The sequence below is a fragment of the Rhinatrema bivittatum genome, chromosome 4, assembly GCF_901001135.1.
Source record: "Rhinatrema bivittatum chromosome 4, aRhiBiv1.1, whole genome shotgun sequence".
Lineage (NCBI taxonomy): Eukaryota > Metazoa > Chordata > Amphibia > Gymnophiona > Rhinatrematidae > Rhinatrema > Rhinatrema bivittatum.
Window position 1 is genome coordinate 382,621,820 of NC_042618.1, and position 24,081 is coordinate 382,645,900.

Here is a 24,081-nt window from a genome sequence, read left to right on the forward strand (position 1 = left end):
TCCTATTACTCTTTCTCTTGCCCAGAAACCAATTAATTTACAGGTCTTCCTGGATACAGGTGCTGCTGGGAACTTTATTGAAAAAAAACTAGTTCAACATTTCCAAATTCCCACTGAACAACTAAGGGTGCCTCATCATTTCCTCAGTCTCTGGACAACCTCTTAACGACAGAATCTCACGCATAACGGAACCCATTATCATGACTACTGGAATCCTGCATCATGAGACTATCCATTTTTATGTACTACCCTCCTCAGTCAATCAAGTTATTTTGGGCCTGCCTTGGTTGAGACTGCACCAACCCAGAATAGACTGGGAGACCTTGCAACTAGCCAGCTGGAGTTCAGAATGTCATGAAAATTGTTTGTCTTCTATAAAACTCCCCTCCGGTAATCTTGTCTGCATGAAATCTACCTTATCCGGACAGCCTTATCAATACGCAGATTTCATGGATGTTTTCAGCAAACAGCAGGCTGAGAGACTGCCTCCTAATCGTGACTATGATTGCACTATTGACCTCCTTCCAGGGAAAACTCCTCCCCGTGGAAGGGTTTACATTCTTTCAGAACCCGAGACAGAGGCAATGAATCAATACATTCAAGAAAATCTAGCTCGGGTCTTTATTAGACCATCCTCATCTCCAGCAGGGGCTGGGTTCTTTTTTGTTAAAAAGAAAGAAGGGTCTCTGTGACCATGTATTGATTATCATGGACTAAACGTTATTACTCAAAAAAAATTGATATCCAATTCCTCTTATCACGGAATTGTTTGATCGGCTCAAAGGTACCAACATTTTTACAAAATTAGATCTTCGAGGAGCCTACAACCTCATTCAAATTTGAGAAGGGAATGAATGGAAAACAGCTTTGAATACACGTGATGGGCACTATGAATATTTGGTTGTACCTTTTGGACTCTGTAATGCTCCGGCAGTTTTTCAGACTATGATCAATGTTATTTTTCGAGACCTTCTTTATTCTCAGGTCCTAGTTTACTTAGATGACATTCTTATATTCTCCAGATCCTTGGACCACCACATTTTCCATGTCAGACAAGTCCTCCAATGTCTCAGAGAAAATAAGTTATTTGCAAAATTAGAGAAATGAATGTTTCATAAGACAGAACTCCCCTTCTTAGATGACATCATTTTCAGGATGGCCTATGAATGGATCCTGAAAAGCTTAAGGTAATTCTAGACTGGCCACAACCAGTGGGATTGAAAGACCTACAAAGATTCCTGGGATTTTCAAATATTACCGACAATTTATTCCTGGTTACTCAATTTTAGTACATACACAAAAGAGAAATATGATAATCATATAATAACTGTATAATGTAATACAACAAATATTTATTAGTAAATCAACCATGTAAACATCAACAACCTTAAAAATATCAATTACCAATCACTCACCATTCATACACATTAAAAAACACTCCACTAATGACACAATATGTTTCTTACAATATATCACATCAAAGTGCAAATGCAATATTTCACAAATTTTCAATTCAGAAACACTTCTCTTCATAGAATTTCCAATATATTTGAATACAAGTGTTTATTACATATTTTTTATAATCTCCAATAATTTTGTAATAAGAGTGGCGCTAATCTTATGCGCTCACACTGCGCTGTTCACACAATATCCACCGCTTCTTGATTTTTACCCGGGGAATGAACCCTCAACTCCATTTACATTCATATAGTCCAACAACGGATCCTTGTTTCACCCACAGCTGGGCTTCATCAGGGACATGTTTATAATCAATGCAGGATATCACCTACATCCAACAAATAAAATATAACATATAAGTATATCTTCTGCTTAAACAATTATATGAACCATTACTTTTTTCTATATAACCACCCCCTTACCTTTACCTGTTACAACACTGAAAATCTCAATTCAAATGGTGTATAATCAACCAAGCTTTTATATTGATTGTAATTGCAGCATCTAAAAGACCAAACATATAAAGGATCAAAAGAATTTAACTATACCGAGCCAACCTCACCCAAATTTTACAATAACATTTACCAGGGACACCACCGATTCTTACCTCCAAAAGAGCTCAAACGCTTTCCTCCAACGGACCACTCTCGGGTGTCAACCAAAACGTAATGACGTAAAACCCCCGCCTCAACTCTTATATATCCTCATTCATTATCGCCCTTCCTATATTCCACCCAATCACCGTACAGCACCTTCACACTTTTTCAAACTGATTACAAAAACGCATCCCATTCAATGGGTCCGTTGAGGCCCCTAGGGGCCACCGTATCCCAACGAAAAATGAATCGCTGTTCTAACCGACGTAAAACAGTGGATAAGTCACCACCTGATGTTAACTTAATCTCCTTCAACACAAAAAACGTCAAGTCATCTATAGTGTGGGACTTTTGTGACCAATGTTCCACTAACGGAGCGTTTAACTTACCAGCGGCAATATGACTTCTATGTTCAATTATGCGTGATCTCACTTTCCTGCATGTTTGACCAATGTATATTAAATTGCAAGGACATGTAATTGCATAAATCACACCTCTGGAATCACAGGAAAAATGTCCCAATAATATATATGGGACTTTTAAACATGTATGATGAAATTCAGTAATCCTTAATACATGGTTACATACTGAACATGTTCCACAACACTCTTGACCAAATGCCCTCTCATCTTGCAATTTAACCCCACGGTTTTTCAAATAATTTCCCAAATTCTGACGTTTCTTGATAGCAAACACAGGCTTTTCACCAAACACCGAAATTGATGACAACATCTGCCAATGAGTCAAAATACTCTGTTTAATAACAGATGTTCTCGAGGAGTATGGTATAGAACAAACCACTCTTGACAATTTAGTTTTTTGATTTTGAATAAGAAGATTATCTTTATTTGCATAGAGTGCTCTCTTATAAGCTTTTTTAACAATTGAGGGTTTGTAACCCCGGGAAATAAAACAATCTGTTAAGGGGTAGATTTTCAAATAGCGCGAATTGGCCTACTTTTGCTGGCGCATCAGGCGCAAGCAAAAGTAAGCTGGATTTTAGTAGATACGCGCGGAGCCGCGCGTATCTGCTAAAAACCTGGATCGGCGCGCGCAAGGCTATTGATTTTGTATAGCCGGCGCGCGCCGAGCCGCGCAGCCTACCCCCATTCCCTCCGAGGCCGCTCCGAAATCGGAGCGGCCTCAGAGGGAACTTCCTTTTGCCCTCCCCTCACCTTCCCCTCCCTTCCCCTACCTAACCCACCCACCCGGCCCTGTCTATGCCCCCCCCCTTACCTTTGTCGGGGGATTTACGCCTCCCTCCGGGAGGCGTAAATCCCCGCGCGCCAGCGGGCCTCTTGCGCGCCGGGACGCGACCTGGGGGCGGGTACGGAGGGCGCGGCCACACCCCCGGACCGCCCCGGGACATAGCCACGCCCCCGTACCTGCCCCCAAAATGCTGCCGACACGCCCCCTAAACGCCGCAACGACCGGGCCCGCCCCCGACACGCCCCCGACATTCCCCCCTCGGAGAACCCCGGGACTTACGCGAGTCCCGGGGCTCTGCGCGCGCCGGTAGGCCTATGTAAAATAGGCTTACCGGCGCGCAGGACTCTGAAAATCCGCCCCTAAATGAACAGATTGTTTCTTAAATTCCTTAAGCGATGTACACAATCTTCTATATCTCAAGAATTGTCCAATGGGTATATTTTCCCGTAACTGCCTAGGATGAAAACTCTCAAAATGAAGCAAAGTGTTTCTATCTGTAGTTTTACGATATACAGTTGTAATTAATTTATTATCTTGTAACTGTACATTCATGTCCAAAAAATTAATTTTCTGCACATCCCAGGTTTAAGAAAATTGCAAGTTGGGATCAAATGTATTTAGATCATCTAAAAACAATTGTAGATCTTCAATAGACCCCTGCCATACAAAGAACACATCGTCAATAAAACGCTTCCAGATTACCACCTTAGAAAACCAATGAGATCGATATACCATTTTCTCTTCAAAAAGGGACACATATAAACATGCTGTACTGGGTGCTACCGGAGAACCCATTGGTATTCCCTTAGGGGTAGATTTTCAAATAGCGCGAATTGGCCTACTTTTGCTGGTGCATCAGGCGCAAGCAAAAGTAAGCTGGATTTTAGTAGATATGCGCGGAGCCGCGCGTATCTGCTAAAAACCTGGATCGGCGCGCGCAAGGCTATTGATTTTGTATAGCCGGCGCGCGCCGAGCCGCGCAGCCTACCCCCGTTCCCTCCGAGGCCGCTCTGAAATCGGAGCAGCCTCGGAGGGAACTTCCTTTTGCCCTCCCCTCACCTTCCCCTCCCTTCCCCTACCTAACCCACCCACCCGGCCCTGTCTATGCCCCCCCCTTACCTTTGTCGGGGGATTTACGCCTCCCTCCGGGAGGCGTAAATCCCCGCGCGCCAGCGGGCCTCTTGCGCGCCGGGACGCGACCTGGGGGCGGGTACGGAGGGCGCGGCCACGCCCCTGGATCGCCCCGGGCCGTAGCCACGCCCCCGTACCCGCCCCCAAAATGCTGCGGACATGCCCCCTAAACGCCGCGACGACCGGGCCCGCCCATGACACGCCCCCGACACGCCCCCCTCGGAGAACCCCGGGACTTACGCGAGTCCCGGGGCTCTGCGCGCGCCGGTAGGCCTATGTAAAATAGGCTCACTGGCGCGCAGGGCCCTGCTTGCCTAAATCCGCCCGGATTTGGGCGGATTTAGGCGAGCAGGGCTCTGAAAATCCGCCCCTTAGTCTGCAAATACATTTTGGTGTCAAAACTAAAGATATTACAAGTTAACACAATTTCTGTAATTTGTAAAAGAAATTGTAACCTATTTGCAGAAATATTAGATTGCATCAATACATTTTTTACCACTTTAAATGTTTCCATTTGAGGGATATTCGTATATAATGAAGTAATATCCGCGGTAACCAATACCCGATTCTCAGATGGTGCAGACAATACAGATATTTTATTAATTAAATCAGTTGAATCTTTAATATATGAAGTGATTTTCACCACATATTCTTGTAAATATGTATCAATGAGTTTAGCTAAGGGTTCTAAACTTGTCCCAATACTTGCCACTATAGGTCTTCCAGGAGGATTGACCAGCGTCTTATGAATCTTTGGCAAGATATAGAAATGTGCAATTTTGGGAAATGCTACATACAGGTAGCGACATTCTTTTTGAGAGATGACATTATTTCTAATAGCTAACTCAAGTATTTCATTACTACGAGAGTCCATTGACAAAACCCATTCTTCCTCTATCTGAACATAATATTGATTATCATTCAATTGTCTCATAACCTCACAATTATAATCTATGCGGTTCATAACCACCACTCCTCCTCCCTTATCTGCTGATGTCACAACTATAGATTGATCAGCTCTCAAAAGTTGTATAGCATCCCATTCCAATTTAGTCAAATTGTAAGAGACAAATTCTCTGGTTTGTTCTATTGTCTCCAAATCCTTCCATATTAATAATTGAAATGCATGTAAAAGCGGACTGGGAGGGGTGGGAGGAATCCAATTTGAAGGTTTATACAACATCTCTCTGCTACCCGAATCTTCTCCCTCATTGGTCAATGAGTCATTTTGTATATTTGAAAAAAATTCTCGCAAATGCAAACGTCGAAAGAATTGTTTAAGTTCAATACGAGTTTGCATTGCATCATGTTTACACGTAGGGATAAACGAAAAATCTTTATTAAGGACTTGAATCATAGCTGTAGAAAGTGTTTTAGAGGATAAATTAAATACTGGGGAATGGGTTGCCAATCCCTCAGTACCCAAATGTTTTGCAACATTTATTTGCGGAGATTGTACCCTACATTGTTGGTCTTGCCCTTCTGAAACCAAGAGTCTCTTAAGGTCTTTTGACCTCGATGACGCTGATCTAAAAAATCAGAACGTTTACCCTTATCTGATGTTTCTCTCAATTCATCATCTTTAAATCGTACTTGTCGCGTATCTTTCTGTTGTTTTTTAGAATTATCTGATTCATCATTAGATTCATCAGATGATGAAAAATCACCTTTTGATCTGCGCACCTTTCTATGCACCTGCATCCAAGGGTATACGTATCCGGTAGAGTAATCCTTCTCGTCCCTCTGAAATTTACTGATTTTTAATTTCTTAGTATCACTAGTATATGTGTCCAATTGTTCCTGTAAATCATTAATCTGCTCCTCCAAAACAGATCGTTTTATTTCCTGGGGTTACAAACCCTCAATTGTTAAAAAAGCTTATAAGAGAGCACTCTATGTAAATAGAGATAATCTTCTTATTCAAAATCAAAAAACTAAATTGTCAAGAGTGGTTTGTTCTATACCATTCTCCTCGCGAACATCTGTTATTAAACAGAGTATTTTGACTCATTGGCAGATGTTGCTAAGTTATTGTTAAATGTAAACCGCGGTGATGTATTTCTTTACGTACTGCGGTATATAAAAACCCTTAAATAAATAAATAAATAAATGTTGTCATCAATTTCGGTGTTTGGTGAAAAGCCTGTGTTTGCTATCAAGAAACGTCAGAATTTGGGAAATTATTTGAAAAACCGTGGGGTTTAAATTGCAAGATGAGAGGGCATTTGGTCAAGAGTGTTGTGGAACATGTTCAGTATGTAACCATGTATTAAGGATTACTGAATTTCATCATACATGTTTAAAAGTCCCATATATATTATTGGGACATTTTTCCTGTGATTCCAGACGTGTGATTTATGCAATTACATGTCCTTGCAATTTAATATACATTGGTCAAACATGCAGGAAAGTGAGATCACGCATAATTGAACATAGAAGTCATATTGCCGCTGGTAAGTTAAACGCTCCGTTAGTGGAACATTGGTCACAAAGTCCCACACTATAGATGACTTGACGTTTTTTTGTGTTGAAGGAGATTAAGTTAACATCAGGTGGTAACTTATCCACTGTTTTACGTCGGTTAGAACAGCGATTCATTTTTCGTTGGGATACGGTGGCCCCTAGGGGCCTCAACGGACCCATTGAATGGGATGCGTTTTTGTAATCAGTTTGAAAAAGTGTGAAGGTGCTGTACGGTGATTGGGTGGAATATAGGAAGGGCGATAATGAATGAGGATATAAGAGTTGAGGCGGGGGGTTTTACGTCATTACGTTTTGGTTGACACCCGAGAGTGGTCCGTTGGAGGAAAGCGTTGAGCTCTTTTGGAGGTAAGAATCGGTGGTGTCCCTGGTAAATGTTATTGTAAAATTTTGGGTGAGGTTGGCTCGGTATAGTTAAATTCTTTTGATCCTTATATGTTTGGTCTTTTAGATGCTGCAATTACAATCAATATAAAAGCTTGGTTGATTATGCACCATTTGAATTGAGATTTTCAGTGTTGTAACAGGTAAAGGTAAGGGGGTGGTTATATAGAAAAAAGTAATGGTTCATATAATTGTTTAAGCAGAAGATATACTTATATGTTATATTTTATTTGTTGGATGTAGGTGATATCCTGCATTGATTATAAACATGTCCCTGATGAAGCCCAGCTGTGGGTGAAACAAGGATCCGTTGTTGGACTATATGAATGTAAATGGAGTTGAGGGTTCATTCCCCGGGTAAAAATCAAGAAGCGGTGGATATTGTGTGAACAGCGCAGTGTGAGCGCATAAGATTAGCGCCACTCTTATTACAAAATTATTGGAGATTATAAAAAATATGTAATAAACACTTGTATTCAAATATATTGGAAATTCTATGAAGAGAAGTGTTTCTGAATTGAAAATTTGTGAAATATTGCATTTGCACTTTGATGTGATATATTGTAAGAAACATATTGTGTCATTAGTGGAGTGTTTTTTAATGTGTATGAATGGTGAGTGATTGGTAATTGATATTTTTAAGGTTGTTGATGTTTACATGGTTGATTTACTAATAAATATTTGTTGTATTACATTATACAGTTGTTATTATATGATTATCATATTTCTCTTTTGTGTATGTACTATTGAAAAATAGAGAAGATTGTTTTAAAGATTCCCTATGTATTGTTTACTCAATTTTAGTGGCACCTCTCATGGCCATGACTAGAAAAGGGGCAGATGTCCGCAACTGGGGTTTAGAGGCCGTTCAAGCCAAGGAAAGATTCATAAAGGACCCATGTTTGCAACGTCCAGATCCTACAAAACCATTTTTTTGGGAGGTAGATGCCTCCGCCCTGGGTGTCGGAGCCATCCTTTTACAGCAGCTGCAGGACAAGGATTTTGTCACTTGTGCTTACTTTTCAAAAACTTTTCAGCAGCCAAGAAGAATTATGCCATTGGAGATAAGGAACTTCTGGCCATTAAATTGGCGCTAGAGGAATGGCGGCACCTATAGGAAGGCGCAAAACACACCATTACCATCTATACAGACCATAAATATTTGGCATATCTCACATGTGCACAACAATTGAATCCACGAGAAGCCCACTGGGCTCTGTTCTTCAGCTGATTTAATTTCAAGTTTCTTTTTTGTCCAGCCAAGAAAAATTTGAGAGTAGATGCACTTTCAAGGAGCTTTTTGCCCAATGACACTCCAGATCCACTTCAGTACATAATCGACCCTGCCCAAATTATGACTGCTGCTACCTTTTCTATTCCTCCTGGGAAAACCGTGGTCCCCAAGCATTTGAGAGAAAAGGTTTTACACTGAGCCCATGAGTCTCACCTAGCAGGCAATCCGGGGCTCCGTCGCACCAAGGACCTCCTGGACCACCATTATTGGTGGCCACATTGGCCACAAGATACCAAAAGATTTGTTGAGTCCTGTTCTACTTGCACTGTGCACAAGATTCCTCGGATCAAACCTTGGGGCCTACTTCAACCCTTACCTATACCTGATAAATCTTGGACTCACATTGCTACTGATTTTATCACGGATCTGCCTCTCTCTGAAGGGAATAACACCATCTGGGTCTTAGTAGACAGGTTTTCTAGAATGGCACATTTAATCCCTCTTCCTGGTTTACCCTCGGCTTCAAAACTAGCCCAGCGTTTTGTTCAATACATATTCCGAATTCATGGACTGCCTCAACACATCCTCTCAGATAGAGGGGTACAATTCACAGCTCGATATTAGAAGAACCTATGCAAAAACTTTGAGATAAAACTTGACTTTACCTTAGATTACCATCCCCAGACCAATGGTCTGGCAGAACAGACTAATCAGTCCTTTAAAACCTTTCTACGCTGTTATGTAAACCAACGACAGGATAACTGGTCCCTGCTGTTTCCATGGGCAGAGATCTGCCATAATAATCATCTTAGACAAGCCACCAGGAATTCTCCTTTTTACCTGGTTTTTGGGTGACATCCTCGGCTACCAATTACTGATCAATACTTCCTGTTTGCCCTGCGGTGGAGTTGCAACCAAAAGAAAAAGACCATATCACTGAAACCCTAACTGAATTACACTGGTTACCCATCGAGCAAAGAATACAATACAAAACCCTATGTACCATACATAAATTAATACATAATGAAAAAGCTGAATGGCTCAACACAGCCCTCTGCGGACACGTCCCTCACAGAAACCTGAGATCAGCAAATAAAGCTTTACTGACCATCCCCTCAATTAAAACAGCTAGGCTAACCCAAGTAAGGGAAAGAGCGTTTTCCTTAGCAGGACCTATGCTATGGAACTCCATGCCTGTCGAGATCCGCTTACAAAGAGACATCAAAACCTTCAGAAAAAATTTAAAAACATGGTTATTTAAACAAGTGTACAACATAGAGAAAGTAGAGTAGAACACAAGGAAAATGGGAGGCAATCTGCAGAACACCCACACACACTACCCAAGCTACATGGGTATGTGTTTTTATTTTTTATTTTTATATATTTTTCATTCACTTCCAAAGAATAAGATATATAAATTCTCTATTTTAATCTGTCACTAAAAATAATGGACATGATGTATCACACCCACCTATGAGTAATTATAACAAACTATGGGGGTCATTTTTCAAAATGCGGTAAGGCATTTTCGCATGTGATAGGCCTTTAACGCATGCGAAAACGTGTTTACCGCATGCGATTGCACCATATCGTATGGTGCGATGTAAATTCCAAAAATGGGAGGAGTGTGGGCTGGGTTAGGCTCCCTGCGAAGAGTATCGCACAGCCATAACGCAGAGTTTTAGCTACACCTTTTTGAAATGCGTTAGCGGCCATGACTATGCGGAAAGGGTTTATCTCCATTTGCGATGTGTCTTGATGGACTCACATCAAGCTAGGTTGAGAGACCCTTGCCCAAATCTCATCTTGGAGTGAGTTTCCTCACTCCGAAGGCCAGCTAATCTTCACAAGAGACCACTGTTCTGTTCATACGTCTCATGTACAATGTGAAAGCGGCCCCTAACCCCCTACACTCTTACCTAATCCCCACCTCGAGTTACTAGGTGGGCCTATCCTAGGGATACAAATACCTATGCATGGGACATGCTATTATGGCCAGTCTCTCTCTCTCTCTCTCTCTCTCTCTCTCTCTCTCTCTCTCTCTCTCTCTCTCTCTCTCTCTCTCTCTCTCTCTCTCTCATTGAAAAACGGGTCCCCCAGTGGTTGAATGCAGGACATACATCAGGTTTGGCATGTATCGCAGAATATGAAGTGGTATCGCAATGTGCACTAACTTATCTCTTTGCATAGGTAATTATCGCAAAATGCGATAAATACTACATTAGCATAAAACACGCCCCTTTTGCTATCGCATGCGGTACTTACCGCATTTTGATAAATCTAGGCCTATGTTACCGTAAATTGTTGGCACCTGTTTAGTGGATAGATTTCATTATTTTTTCTAACATTAATGTTTGTGCCTTATTGTAAACCGTTGTGATGGTACCTTACTTAATGACAGTATAGAAAAGTTTTAAATAAATAAATAAATAAACACCAGGAGTTATTTATTGATCACAGAAGGTAATAAAAGCCCGACTCAGGTCGAGTTTTGCTCATAGAGCTGCTTCAGGGGCTAACAAAATAAACATATATAGAAACGTGTAAATACAAATACAGAACATAAACATCATACATACATAATTAAATCATATAAAATTATATAAAATTATATAAAATGAGGAAAAACCAGATATAAAAATTTTTTTTTAAAAAAATGACAAACTTAATCACAAAAACATAGTCAAAACAAACAATGGGCCTCAATTTCTAAAGTATCGCAGGCCTGCGATACTTTAGAAAATCACACTAATGGGGGGCGGGGGGGTCGAAACCGGGGGGGGGGGGGGGGGGTCCTGTGCTAGCCGGCAGCAATCACTGCCGGTTTTGCACCCAGTAGCGCCACCATGAAAGGTGGCGCTATTGGGCACGAAATAGGACGCGAAAATGCTCCTTACCTTTTTGCTGTCCGCGCCTTCTTTACAGAGTCGGCCCTGGTGACGCCCCGACTCCTCCTCTTCCGGGGCTGACTCTGCCCCATATCACTAGCGCACGCTTGCGCTGATAACACAAGACTGCACTGCTAGCACAAGCGTGCGCTAGCATTGGAAGATGAGGCCCAATGTGTTATTCAACCGTGGTCCATAAAATCTTTTTAAATAATTAATATATATGTGAATAAAACCACAAGCAATAATATATGTTCACATATAAATTCATGCATAAAATAAAAAGGTGCTACCAATTAAAAAGTAAGTTGGTGCAATTTATTTGTAATAAAAGTAAAAGCTATAAAAACATTAACGGTACCTATTCATTCTATAGCAGATTATTTGTCTCCATATATCAGGTGAACATTTTTCATTGAGTGAAAAAATCACTTTATGTTGTCTCTATGTGAAACAAAGTAGCACGTCATTTAAACAAGTTAACAATCTGTGGTCTGACTGAAAAGAGCAAAAAATCAAACAGTAACCAGCAGGACTAAATGGCAAGACACACGCTAATCAACCAGATACTGTATCCATTCGTCGGCTAAGTATAGAGAATTGACAGCTATTTTATATTGCTGAAGAATCGGCTACTTATAAAATGGAAAGTGCATCATAAAGTGATTTTTTCAGCTCAATGAAAAATGGAGACAAAAATGGAGACAAAATGGAGACAAAAATGGAGACAAATCATCTGCTTCCGGGGCCAACTCCGCCCCGATGTAGGTAGCGCAGGCGTGCACTACTTTCGCTAGCTATCGCAGGCTTGCGCTGTTAGCACAAGCCTGCGACAGCCTTGGAAAATAAGGTCCTTAGGGGGGCGGTCCTGCACTAGCCGGTTTCGCACCCAATAGCGCCACAATAGAAGGTATAGCTATTGGGCGCGAAATAGGACGCGAAAAGGCCCTTACCTTTTCATCGTCCGCGGCGTCTTCGCGGAGTCAGCCCCGGTGATGCCCCGACTGCTTTTCTGTGCACCCTCCGACTTAATATCATGGCGATATTCAGACGGAGGTCCCAAAAGTTAAAAATAAAAAAAAAAATTTTAAATGGGCCCACAGCTTGAAAACCGGACGCTCAATTTTGCCGGCGTCCGGTTTCCGAACCCGTGGCTGTCAGCGGGTTTGAGAACTGACGCCGGCAAAATTGAGCGTTGGCTGTCAAACTCGCTGACAGCCGCCGCTCCTGTCCAAAAAGAGGCGCTAGGGACTTGGTAGTGTCCATAGCGCCTCTTTTTACCACGTGCCCTAATTTGAATAAATTTACTTACTGAATCACATGCACAGGAGAGTAGCCTGTGCGCACGCCGGAAGAGCGGGCGCACAGGCTCTCCCATGATTTTTACTGTATCGGCCCGTTTGAGGGGCAAGGGTATAGTTATTTGGAAGCCTGTATGTTTAGCAGGCTTCTCAGGGACATCAGGATGCACTTTAGTATCCCAATATCTCCAGAAAAAATTATTCCTCCCTGAAATGTGATAAAATAACGTGGTTGAATTTTTCAAAGGCTGCCATATTATTTTATTTGCAGTTAATTAGCTGCTTTGCATACATTAGGAAATTTTATTCATGCAACTACATGCAAAGCAACTAATTTAATAAGGGTGGAATATGTTTTTAAAAAACAAGTGATAATGCAAATATCATGCAATATTTCTGCGATATGCTATATCATGTGAAAAACACTGTTTAACGCACATTATTGCTATATCGCAGCATAGTAAATCTAGCTCTAAATTTGTCTTACCCTGAAATGCCCTGAATTATCAGGGTAAGTTTTATCTAACTAAAAACTTATCGGGATAAGTCAAAGCCATTCACTGCACTGATAAATGTAAAAACTATGGTTTAAGTCCCTAATGTAGCTGGACAAACTTTCTCAATATGTACCTCATTGTCCCCAGGTTACAGCTGTAGCTCAGGGTTAGATTTTTGGGCAACACAAAATTTTGCAACAATGTCTTTGAAATTATGTGATACATTTGCATAAATCCTCATAGATATGCAAATTTTATAGTACTTTATAATAATAATAATGTTGTTATTCACCTTTTATGTGTCTGGATAATTTAATATTTTGGGGGCAATAATCAAACTGCCCATATTGATGCAAACTTCACAGGTATTTCTTTTACCTGCAGGGTTTGTACCAATTACTTGCTTTTTGTAGTTTTGTCTTATTTTCCCTGGTAAAATTACACAGAGGAGCTAATTTTCAAAGGAGTTACACGTATAAATGTTATATACTACAATAGCAAATTTTCAAAAGCCATTTACGCATGTAAAATTAACTTACATGTCTATAACCTATGGTTAATAGAGTGGCATATATTGTAGCAATTTTCAAAAGCCAATTTACATAGGTAAAGTGAATTTACATGTGTAAAACGTTTTGAAAATTAGCCCCCAGAGAGATTTGCACCTGCTTCCTCTGTAGGTAAATTTTTCCAATGGAAATAACACTCCAAACAATGAGAAATTTTCAAACTCCTCATTTCCACAGGTAAAATGTCCTTTTTTTACATACAGTAATGAGAATTTTCCTCCCCTTTGTTTTTGAAGATGTTTGGGTGGCAGAAAAGGCATCTTATTGACCAGTGCAAGAAAGGGAGGAGGAGGATTGGGAAGGGAGATAGGCATGTGGATGGGATCTTAGAGATAATGGAAAAGAGTAGGGATGTGAATCGTTTTTGAACAATTAAAATTATTGTCAGATAATTTTAAAATCGTCCAAAATCGTTAGAGTGCACGATACAATACAAATGCCCCCGATTTATTGTCGGGGGCATTTGTATTGTATCGTTAAATAGGGCGCGGGAAAACTGGCACACCAAAAAAACCCTAAAACCCACCCCGAACCTTTAAAACAAATCCCCCACCCTCCCGAACCCCTCCCCCCAAAATGTTTTAAATTACCTGGGGTCCAGTGGGGGGGTCCTGACGCGATCTCCAGCTCTCTGGCCACGGCTGCGTTGAGAAATGGCGCCGGTGGCCCTTTGCCCTTATGTGACAGGGCAAAGGTAGCGCCGGCACCATTTTGGTTCCTGGCTCCCGACGTCACGCGTGCAGATCGCCCCCAGACCCCCACTGGACCCCCAGGGACTTTTGGCCAGCTTGGGGGGCCTCCTGACCCCCACAAGACTTGCCAAAAGTCCAGCAGGGGTCCGGGAGCGACCTCCTGCACGTGGGCCGTATTGCCAATCTTCAAAATGGCGCCGGCGCTACCTTTGCCCTGTCACATGATAAGGGCAAAGGGCCACCGGCGCCATTTCTCTTAATGCAGTCGTGGCCAGAGAGAGGGAGATCGCGCCGGGACCCCCCCACTGGACCCCAGGTAATTTAAAACATTTTGGGGGGGGTTCAGGAGGGTGGGGGATTTTTTTTAAAGGTTCGGGGTGGGTTTTAGGGTTTTTTTGGTGTGCTGGTTTTCCCGCCCTCCCCCGATTTATGATTTTTAACGATTTAAAAAAAAAAAAAAAAAACACGACGATACGATTTCCCTCCCCCCCCCAGCCAAAATCGATCGTTAAGATGATCGATCACACGATTCACACCCCTAGAAAAGAGAGATAAGGAGTAGGGATATTGGGGAAGAGAGGGGGGAAGAGAGAAGCATAGATGGGAGGAAGATTCAGAGATGGGGAGGAGAGGAAGGTAAGATCAGAGATGAGGGAATAGAGAGGAGTAAATGACAATGGGAGTGACAGGAAGAAGGATTAGAGATTTAGGGGGACAGTAAGGAAGGGAAGATCTCCTTTTTCACATCCCCTCCCTACCTAGAGCAGGTCCCATTCTCACTTCATCTCCCACCTGGAGAAGATCTCCTTTCTCACACACACTCCTGGTGCACACCCCCTTTATTTTATACACACACAACCCCAGTGCCAATCCTCCTCTCTCTCCTGTCCCTCCACATGCTAATCCCTTCTCTCTTACAAACATACATGCACATCCTGCCCATCCCCTAAAACCTCTCTGCAGGAGCCAGGCAATTCCAGAAATAGAATCAGATTTGGCAGCCCTTATTGCAGCTACAAGATTGCAAAATTGGGAACCCAACTTGTATAAGAATATTGTCTAACATTTTCAAATAAATCTCATCAAAAAATGTACTACATAAGTGAAAACTTGCTTTGTGACACATACCAAGGAACAGATAGGGCCAGATTTTATAACATGCGCGCAGGCGTAGATATGTTCACTGACTCTTCCAGCTGACGTAATGGCTATGAGGAATACAGTTTTCCATATAAGAAATTTAATGTCACAGGTGTCTATGGGTTCGAATGGGGAACGCATGAGCCTGGTTAATACTACGTTCAGGTCCCATTGTATACTTGGGGAATGAACTGGAGGTTTAAGATGAGTTAAACTTTTCATAAATTTACTGACGAGAGGCTGTGTAGCGATAGGTGTGTCTCCCAGCTTGTTATGGTAAGCTGAGATTGCACTCAAATGTACTCTTACAGATGAAGTCCTAAGACCAGAGTCTGAAAGATGGTATAGGTAATCTAGTAGTGAGGTAGTGGGGCAAGTGAAAGGATCTACAGATTTCTGAGTGCACCACAAAGTAAACCGTTTCCATTTGTAGGAATAATTCTTTCTAGTGGAAGGTTTACGTGAAGCTATCAGCACTTGAGATATAGTGGTTGGAAGGTTGAGTGGTTGTAAGATCAAGCTTTCAACATCCATGCTGTCAGGGATAGGGATTGAAGGTTGGGATGGCACAACCGACCCTGATCCTGAGTTATGAGATTGGGAGCTACTCCCAGGCGAATTGGATCCTTGACTGAGAGGTCTAGCAGTGTGGGAAACCATACCTGCCAAGGCCAGTATGGGGCTATGAGTATCATGGTCCCTTTGTCCTGTTGTAGCTTCACTAGAGTTTTGGTTATGAGTGGTATCGGTGGATACGCATATAACAGGCCTGAGTTCCAATGGCGAGCAAAGGCGTCCCTTGGTAGGCTGTTCTCCTGTCGTAGCAGGGAGCAGTAATTGTTCACTTTGTAGTTCAGATGGGACGCAAAGATCTATTGTTGGTTGACCCCAGCACTGAAAGATCTTGGTTGCTGTCACTGGATCCAAGGATCACTCGTGTGGTTGGAACTGACGACTGAGGCGATCGGCTATTATGTTGCGGATGCCTGCCAGGTAAGTGGCTCGTAGAAGAATGGAGTGTGTTAGGGCCCAGTCCCAAATCTGAGCTGCTTCTTGGCAAAGGAGTAAGGAACCTGTTCCCCCTTGTTTGTTGATGTACCACATGGCTATTGTGTTGTCTGTTTGAATCAGCACAGTCTTGTGTGAGAGGCAGTCCTTGAACGCATGCAGCGCATAACGTATAGCTCGAAGCTCTAGGAAGTTTATTTGAAAGGAGGCTTTGGCCTTTTTCCACGTCCCTTGGGTCTTGAGATGACCAATGTGTGCTCCCCAGGCTAAGGTGGACGCATCTGTAGTTAATGTTACTTGTGGAACTGGTTGCTGGAAGGGGAGACCTTTGAGCAAATTGTTCATTGATGTCCACCAGAGGAGAGAGGAATGCAGTTCCTGCGTTATCTGAATGCGAGTGGACAATGGTTAAATGGCTTGAATCCACTGATATTTGAGTGTCCATTGCATTAGTCGCATGGTAAATCTGGCCATGGGAGTGATGTGAACTATGGAGACCATGTGACCGAGTAGGGTGAGGCACTGATGAGCTGTAACTTGAGATTGATTTCGGAGAGAAAGTGTGCCAGGAGAACGAGTGTTTGAGCACGGTCTCTTGGAAGAAAAGCCTTTGCTATGGTGGTGTTTAGATCTGCACCTATGAATTGTAACAGGTGAGATAGTGTGAATTGGGATTTCTGGTAGTTGATGAGAAATCCCAAGGAGTGAAGCAAGTTGACTGTGAGCTTGAGGGATTTGAGAGCTCCTTCTTGTGTCTGACTCCTGATGAGCCAATCGTCCAGATAAGGGAATACATGCACCTTTTTTTTGTGAAGATGTGCTACCGCTACTGCCAGACACTTTGTGAATACTCGAGGTGCTGAGGCTAGGCCGAATGGTAGCACTCGGTATTGAAAATGTTGACCTTTGACCAGGAATCTCAAGTACTGGCGATGTGGAGGAAAGATGGGAATGTGAGCGTAGGCGTCTTGAAGATCCAGAGAACAGAGCCAATCCCCTCTTTGAAGGAGAGGTAGCACGGTGCCTAACGACACCATCCTGAATTTTTCTTTTTTGAGAAATTTGTTGAGATTTCTGAGGTCTAGGATGGGACGAAGGCCTCCGGTTTTCTTTGGAATGAGGAAATAGCAGGAGTAGAATCCTCTGCCCTGCTGAGGCCTGGGGACTGGTTCTATGGCCCTGGCTCTCAGAAGGGTGGATAATTTTGCTTGCAGAATTTTGGAATGTTGGTTCACTGTCCAAGATGAGAGTGGTGGAGATTCTTTTGGTACAGTGAGAAAATCCAATCGGTAACCGTGAGCTGTTATGGAAAGTACCCTTGGTCTGTGGTTATGGAGGTCCAGGTGTGATGGAAAAAGGTTACACGACCTCCTACCGGTAGGTGTGGGAGTGGGTTGGCTGCTGCTCTCTGATTTTCTTTCAAAAACCTGTTGTTGAGGCAGTTTGAGGAGGAGGTTGAGGCCTTGCCGGCCTTTGCCTAGCCTGTGGACGCTGAGCTGGGCGAGATGGTCTTGCCCGGTTTGATGGGGGATAGTAGCGGCGTTGGTGGTAGTAAGGGCGCCTTATATCCCTTCTAGGAGGTCTTCTGACCGGGGGTTGAGGCTCCTGAGGCAGTAAGGAAAGTTGCTTAAGTGTCTCAGTATGATCTTTAATAGTCGCAACCGCTTCTTTAACCTTGTCGCCAAACAGGTTATCCCCCAAACAGATAAGGTCTGCTAGTCTTTCCTGCACTTCCGGCCGGAGATCGGATGCCTTAAGCCAGGCCCATCTACGTGCTGTTATTCCTGAAGCTGAGAGACGTGCTGCAGTTTCAAAACTGTCGTAGGTAGCTCTGACTTCATGTTTGCCTGCCTCTAGGCCTTTATGCACCAGTTGATGGAATGGTTCCTGATATTGATCAGGAAGTGTGAGTACCAGGTCCTGGACTTGTTTCCAAAGATTTCTTTGGTATTGGTTCATAAAGAGTTGGTAAGATGCAATCAGAGATACCAATATAGAACCTTGGAAAACTTTTCGGCCCAAGTTGTCCATGAATCTGTTGTCCTTCCCAGGTGGTGTAGAGGCATGAGACTTCAATCTTTTAGCCTTTTTCTGGGCCGACTCTACGACCACTGACTGGTGAGGTAGCTGGGTCTTTTTAAATCCAGGTATTGATTGGACTAAGTAGGTGGCGTCTGACCTCTTATTGACCGCTGTCAGTGAACCTGGGTGTTCCCATATTCGGTACATGAGTTCTTGTAATACCTCATGTACCGGCACTGCCAAAATCTCCTTGGGAGGATCTACAAATTGTAGGACCTCCAGTGTCTTTTGTCTGGCATCCACCTCTGCATGCAACTGGAAAGGGATGGTGTCCGCCATGTCCTTCACAAAGTTTGAGAAAGATAAATCTTCCGGAGGAGACTTCCTACGGTCCTCAGGAGGAGATGGTTCAGACAGTAGGTCTTCTTCTGAGGAGTATTCCATCTCTGTGTCTGTGCCTGTCTCTCTTGGTGACCTCAGTGGCTGTGGTGTAACTGGCACCAGCGGTGGCTCTCTGGGCATCGGTGGAAGTAAGGGAGAACGAGGCTGATGAGGCCTGGGAACTCCTGAGGGTCCTGGAATAGGTTCTTCTTGGATGTCTCTGGGCTTCTTCGATAAAGCATCGAGTAGAGTGTCCAATTTAGTCATCAGTGGTTGAAGAACTGTGAAGTCTGATGATGGCACCGATGGAGTCACCGGTGGAATCGGTGAAGACATCGGGCGAGGCATCGCGGGCATCGGCTGTGGAATCGATGGCCATTCCGGTGGAATCGATGGTAGTATCGGCATCGATGGCGAAGGATCGGAAGGCATCGGAGCTGGTGTCGATGGCGACATCGGTGTCGATGGTTGGCATGGTACCGCATTGAGGAGCGCTTGTTGCACTGCTTGACGGATGTACACGTCAAGTTCCGCCCGCATAGCTGATGGTATCAGAGCAGCTATGGGGGGAGGCGACGATGGCGATACTGATACCTCCTCAGGGCCCTGAGGAGGTATGGTGCCCGGCACCGATGTCGGTGGGGATCGCCCTGGTACCGTAGGCCACAGAGCCTCCGCGCTCATCCGAGCTTTCTTAGCGGAGGAGGCCACATCCTTCGATGGCTCAGCGGGCACCGGCTCGATGGCGTGCTGGCGTCGATGTCGATGCCGATGCTTCTCCTTATGTTTTTCGCTGCCGGAGGTGGACGCCTTCGATGATGGCAAGGGGGAGGGAGTAGAAGCGTCTCCGGCCTCACCTGGAAGTCGTCGTTTCAGCACAACTTGCCGTATCGATCCCGACAGCGATGACTGGGCTGACGTCGAAGTTGTTGGGAGCAGTTGAATTTTGAAGAGGTGCTCCATCTTCTCCATCCGGAGCCGACGTCCCTTCGATGTCATTCCGGCACATAAAGAACAAAACTTTACGTCGTGTTTTTCGCCGAGGCAAAGAACACATTCTTGGTGCGGGTCCGTAATGGACATATTTCTCGCACAATTCGGGCATTTTTTAAAACCAGAGGCCATTTTTGCCTGACAGCCGTCGATGGCAATGTGAGGGGAAAAAAATGGTATAGAACCGACGAAAACTTGGGGAAAAAACTGAAACCGCGATGGAACGGAAGGGAGACCCTTGCGGTGGAAAGTTTTTCCTGAACTTTTCTAAAGTTTTGTGAGTGGTGAAAATCACCACAGGACTCCAGATTAACCGCGAGGCTAACGGCTCCGCGGAAAAAAGAAAACTGAAGGGAGACCCCTGTGGCAGGGAATATCATGGCATGCTGGGCATGCTCAGTAGGCACGCTGGTGCCAGTCAAAGTTTCATAGAAACTTTGAGGGAAGTTTTTCCGTACATAGGGCTCCATTACTGATGTCACGCATATGTGAGGACTAGCATCCTGCTTGTCCTGGGATAATGCGCATAACCCTTTGAAAATCTACCCCATAATGAACAAACAATACACAAATTGCATTCTTAACTTATATCAAAAATATCAGTTCATTATACAGAATGCCAAGCAATTTTACTAAAGATAAAATACCATAAACAATGAAATAGTTTTTAAGTATAAATCAAAAACAATTACCACATGAACTAGTTTCAAATATACATTTCAAAACTGAATTAAAGATTACCTGTAATGATCCTGTTATTCGATTCACTACAAAAAGAACAACGTCCTCTACATCTTGGAAACTAGGGTAAAAATCCATTTTTTCATCATCAAAAGTCAATTCCATCTTAAACAGTGGCAGCTGTTGAATATCTTCAGGGTTGAAAAGCTTCACATAAGATTCTACAGTTTTTCTCAATAGCTCCTTTAGCTAAATGTTACAAGTGAACAAGGGAAAACAAAATTTTATAAATATTACAATGTCTCTCTAATTTTGGAGGGGCTGTGTGCGCAAAAAAGTTCTCATGTGCGATATAGTGTAGAAATTTGAGCCAAGTGTTCTTTCAAACACCATTCTATTTTCTTTTCTTGTGTGTGCTATATTTTCCTGAGTGTGCTTGTTTTATGACTTGTGTGCATGCAAACAGTTGCAGGGAGCACTGTTTACAGATGGCCAGCAGTTCTTTTCAAAATCTGAAAAAGCGATTGATACAATGCTAATCAATAATCCCTATAGTGGTGGGTTCTATCACAAAATAATTGTTCCCAGCCCTAATTAAATTATCCTAACTTAAAAATGAGAGTATATAATGAGGGTAAACATAGCAAGGTCTATTTTCAAAGCCATTTAGACGGATAATTCAAAATGTATTCATCTAAATAGCAAAATAGGCATATTCAGTGACTTATGTAGCTAAATTATAGCTGCATAAGTAGTTATCCAGCTATACTTTAGCCAGATAAAAAAGAGGCATTCTGGGGAGAGGTTATCCAGCTAATTTAGCCAAATATCCCATATATTCAGTTAAGTTAGCCAGATAACTTTAAACTTGCTTCTGAGTAGGTCTAAAGTTATCCAGCCTTTGGTGGCTGGATAACGTGTACTTAACCAGATGTCTATTAAAGATATCTGGCTAAGAAGCGCTATCATAATAAAAAAATGAAAAGGTTCAGCGGGCCAATCCCTTGCCTTCTTCCAAAACCTAATACAAATGCCTTGTCGGGCAATACTGTGGTAACCCCCAAACTTGTTTACAATGTAGAGAAGTACCAGCATTGCAGGCTGGGCCCCCTATTTTGATCTTTGCATAATAAAAAGATAAGCTCACCCCACCCACCGGGAAGCTATGAGTGCTGGCCTCTCCCCCTTGATACCTTTTTTTTTTTTTTTTTTTTAACTGCCAGGAGTGAGGGACCCTCTGACCTACTCCTGGCACCCCAGCACATAACCCCTAATTTGCCATGGGGGGGGGGGGGGGCGGAGAGAGAGAGAGAGAGAGAGAAAGAGAAAGAGAGAAAGAGAGAGAGAGACAGAGAGAGACAGAGAGACAGAGAGAGAGAGAGAGAGACTCTTTATAAGGCTCAGCCTGATACTCTATATATGGACCATTGTAAGGGTGCACTTTGATTCGGGTGAGTTTTTGGGAAGTGGCGTGAGGTTGTGGGGGGGGGGGGTGTTGTTACAGATACATTCAAAGCTATTTATTGTAAAATTGACATCATTAAATAATTTTAGACCTTATAAGTGATAAAAAGGAGTTGATTTGTACACTGCAGTCTCTTCTAGCTGCATTGTACAAATCAACTCTTTCACTCCTGGCAATTAAAAAACAAGGTATGGGTGGAATGGGGAGGAAGATGGGCCAGCACCTCATAGCTTCCCTGTGGGTGGGTGAGGAGGATGTGGGGGTGAGCCTTTTTATTATGCAAAGATCAAAATAGGGGGTGGATTGAGCTGAAGCATTCCTGGGGGCAAATTCCAAACCCCTTCCCAACCCTGCCCTCAGGAATGCTTCAGCTCAATCTGGATAAATTTATGCGATATAGAATATATGCAAGTAAGTTTACCAATATATCTGACAGGCAATTTTGTAGAAGGTCATTTCCATGAGTAAAGCACTACTTTACCCAAGGAAAAGCCTTTGAAAGTTACCCTAAAAAATCAAATTATTGATTTTTATTGTTACAACAATGTTTTACCTGATTGGACATAAGTGTAGACACACAGCTATAGAAAGAATCAATTTTTCCTGGTTTGATGCCCTTTAGAATATCCTTGGTGGTGAAAAGATTGATAACTTTTGGGTACCAGGTGTTAATTAATTTATCTTCCATCTTTGCACAGTCCAAGGACACATCATTCTTAAATGATTCACAATCAACTGGACCTTCAGCCCTGTTTATCTCATAAAAGAAATTGAATTTAAGGAAATACATTTTTTTAAAAAATCTAAAAAAGGAAATACATTTTTTAAAAAATCTAAAAAATAAAGACTGTATCTAAAACAATAACAGGATCATCTGAAGATTAGCCATCCCCAGTTAGCGTTGGAATAGTTAACCTCTAGGTGATCCAACCTGGGAAGAGGGGGCAAATATTCAGGGCCAAGACACAGGAGATACATCGTTACGGCCAGCCAATAAAATCACTGATTGGACCATTAGGGGGAAGAATTTTGGAATACTGTGTGGGACTGCATGTGCACTCCCTCTTCCCAATGCCCTACCAAATGACAACCTCCAAACCAACAAATAGAGTATTCTAGGTGGGACTAATTTTTAAGTCATCCCAATAATGTTTTGGTATGTGTTACATAATTCTTGAAATCATTTGATAGTTGTAATGTTTAGAGCTATTTTACCTGTAACCTGACAGGTCCACAATAAGTAAGTCAAGAAAGGTCATATAACCAATATCCAGTACACATTTCAGTGCCGGATGAAGAATGTGCAGGTTTGAAGCAACTTCATTTCTTGCATGTACAAAACTCTGATGCCAAGGATTAGAGAAATCTAGACCTCTGGAAAAATAAAAGTGTAAATAATAATAACATTTGCATATCAGTAAAAGGAGTTCTCTGTAGACAGCAAGATGAATTAGCCATGAAGTGGAGTTATATCATCCAACAATGTTGAAGAGACACATCTCTTCTAGCTCAGCAAAACTTTTTACTGAGCATGCACAGTGGTTCCCATGAGCTTGTTGCCTCGTCTTTTTGCAGAGCTTAATTTTAGCAAGATAGTAGACTCTCCAGGGAGACAGGCGGGTAAAAAGCATAGCTAATTCATCCTGTTGTCTACAGAGAACCCTGTCTACCGATATACAATCTTGCTTTCTCCATCAACAAGCAGGGTGAATTAGCCATGATGTGTAGGGAGTTCCAATCTACAGGTTGCACAACAGAGCATATACTGAATATGCCACCCAGCCTCTCCAGTGGAAAGTGGATTACTGGGTGAAAAGGCTGTGAAAACTGCTTGACCAAAACTTGACATGTTGACCAGACAGTAGTGGGATGCGAAGGTGTGCACAGATGACCAACTCTACAGTATTGCAGATGTCTTCATTTGAAGTCGTCCTGAGATAAGCCACTGAAG

The 24,081-nt window shown here is 42.7% G+C and overlaps 1 protein-coding gene across 1 annotated transcript in view; it reads right to left on the reverse strand.

Moving 5' to 3' along the window:
• Positions 1-24,081, reverse strand: part of DNAH12 (dynein axonemal heavy chain 12) — a 1,160,754-nt gene that overhangs the window by 988,798 nt on the left and 147,875 nt on the right. Inside the window, 3 exon segments of the mRNA XM_029600929.1 lie at positions 20,726-20,914; positions 22,684-22,879; positions 23,346-23,504. Of these exon segments, the coding sequence (XP_029456789.1) occupies positions 20,726-20,914; positions 22,684-22,879; positions 23,346-23,504 (544 nt within the window).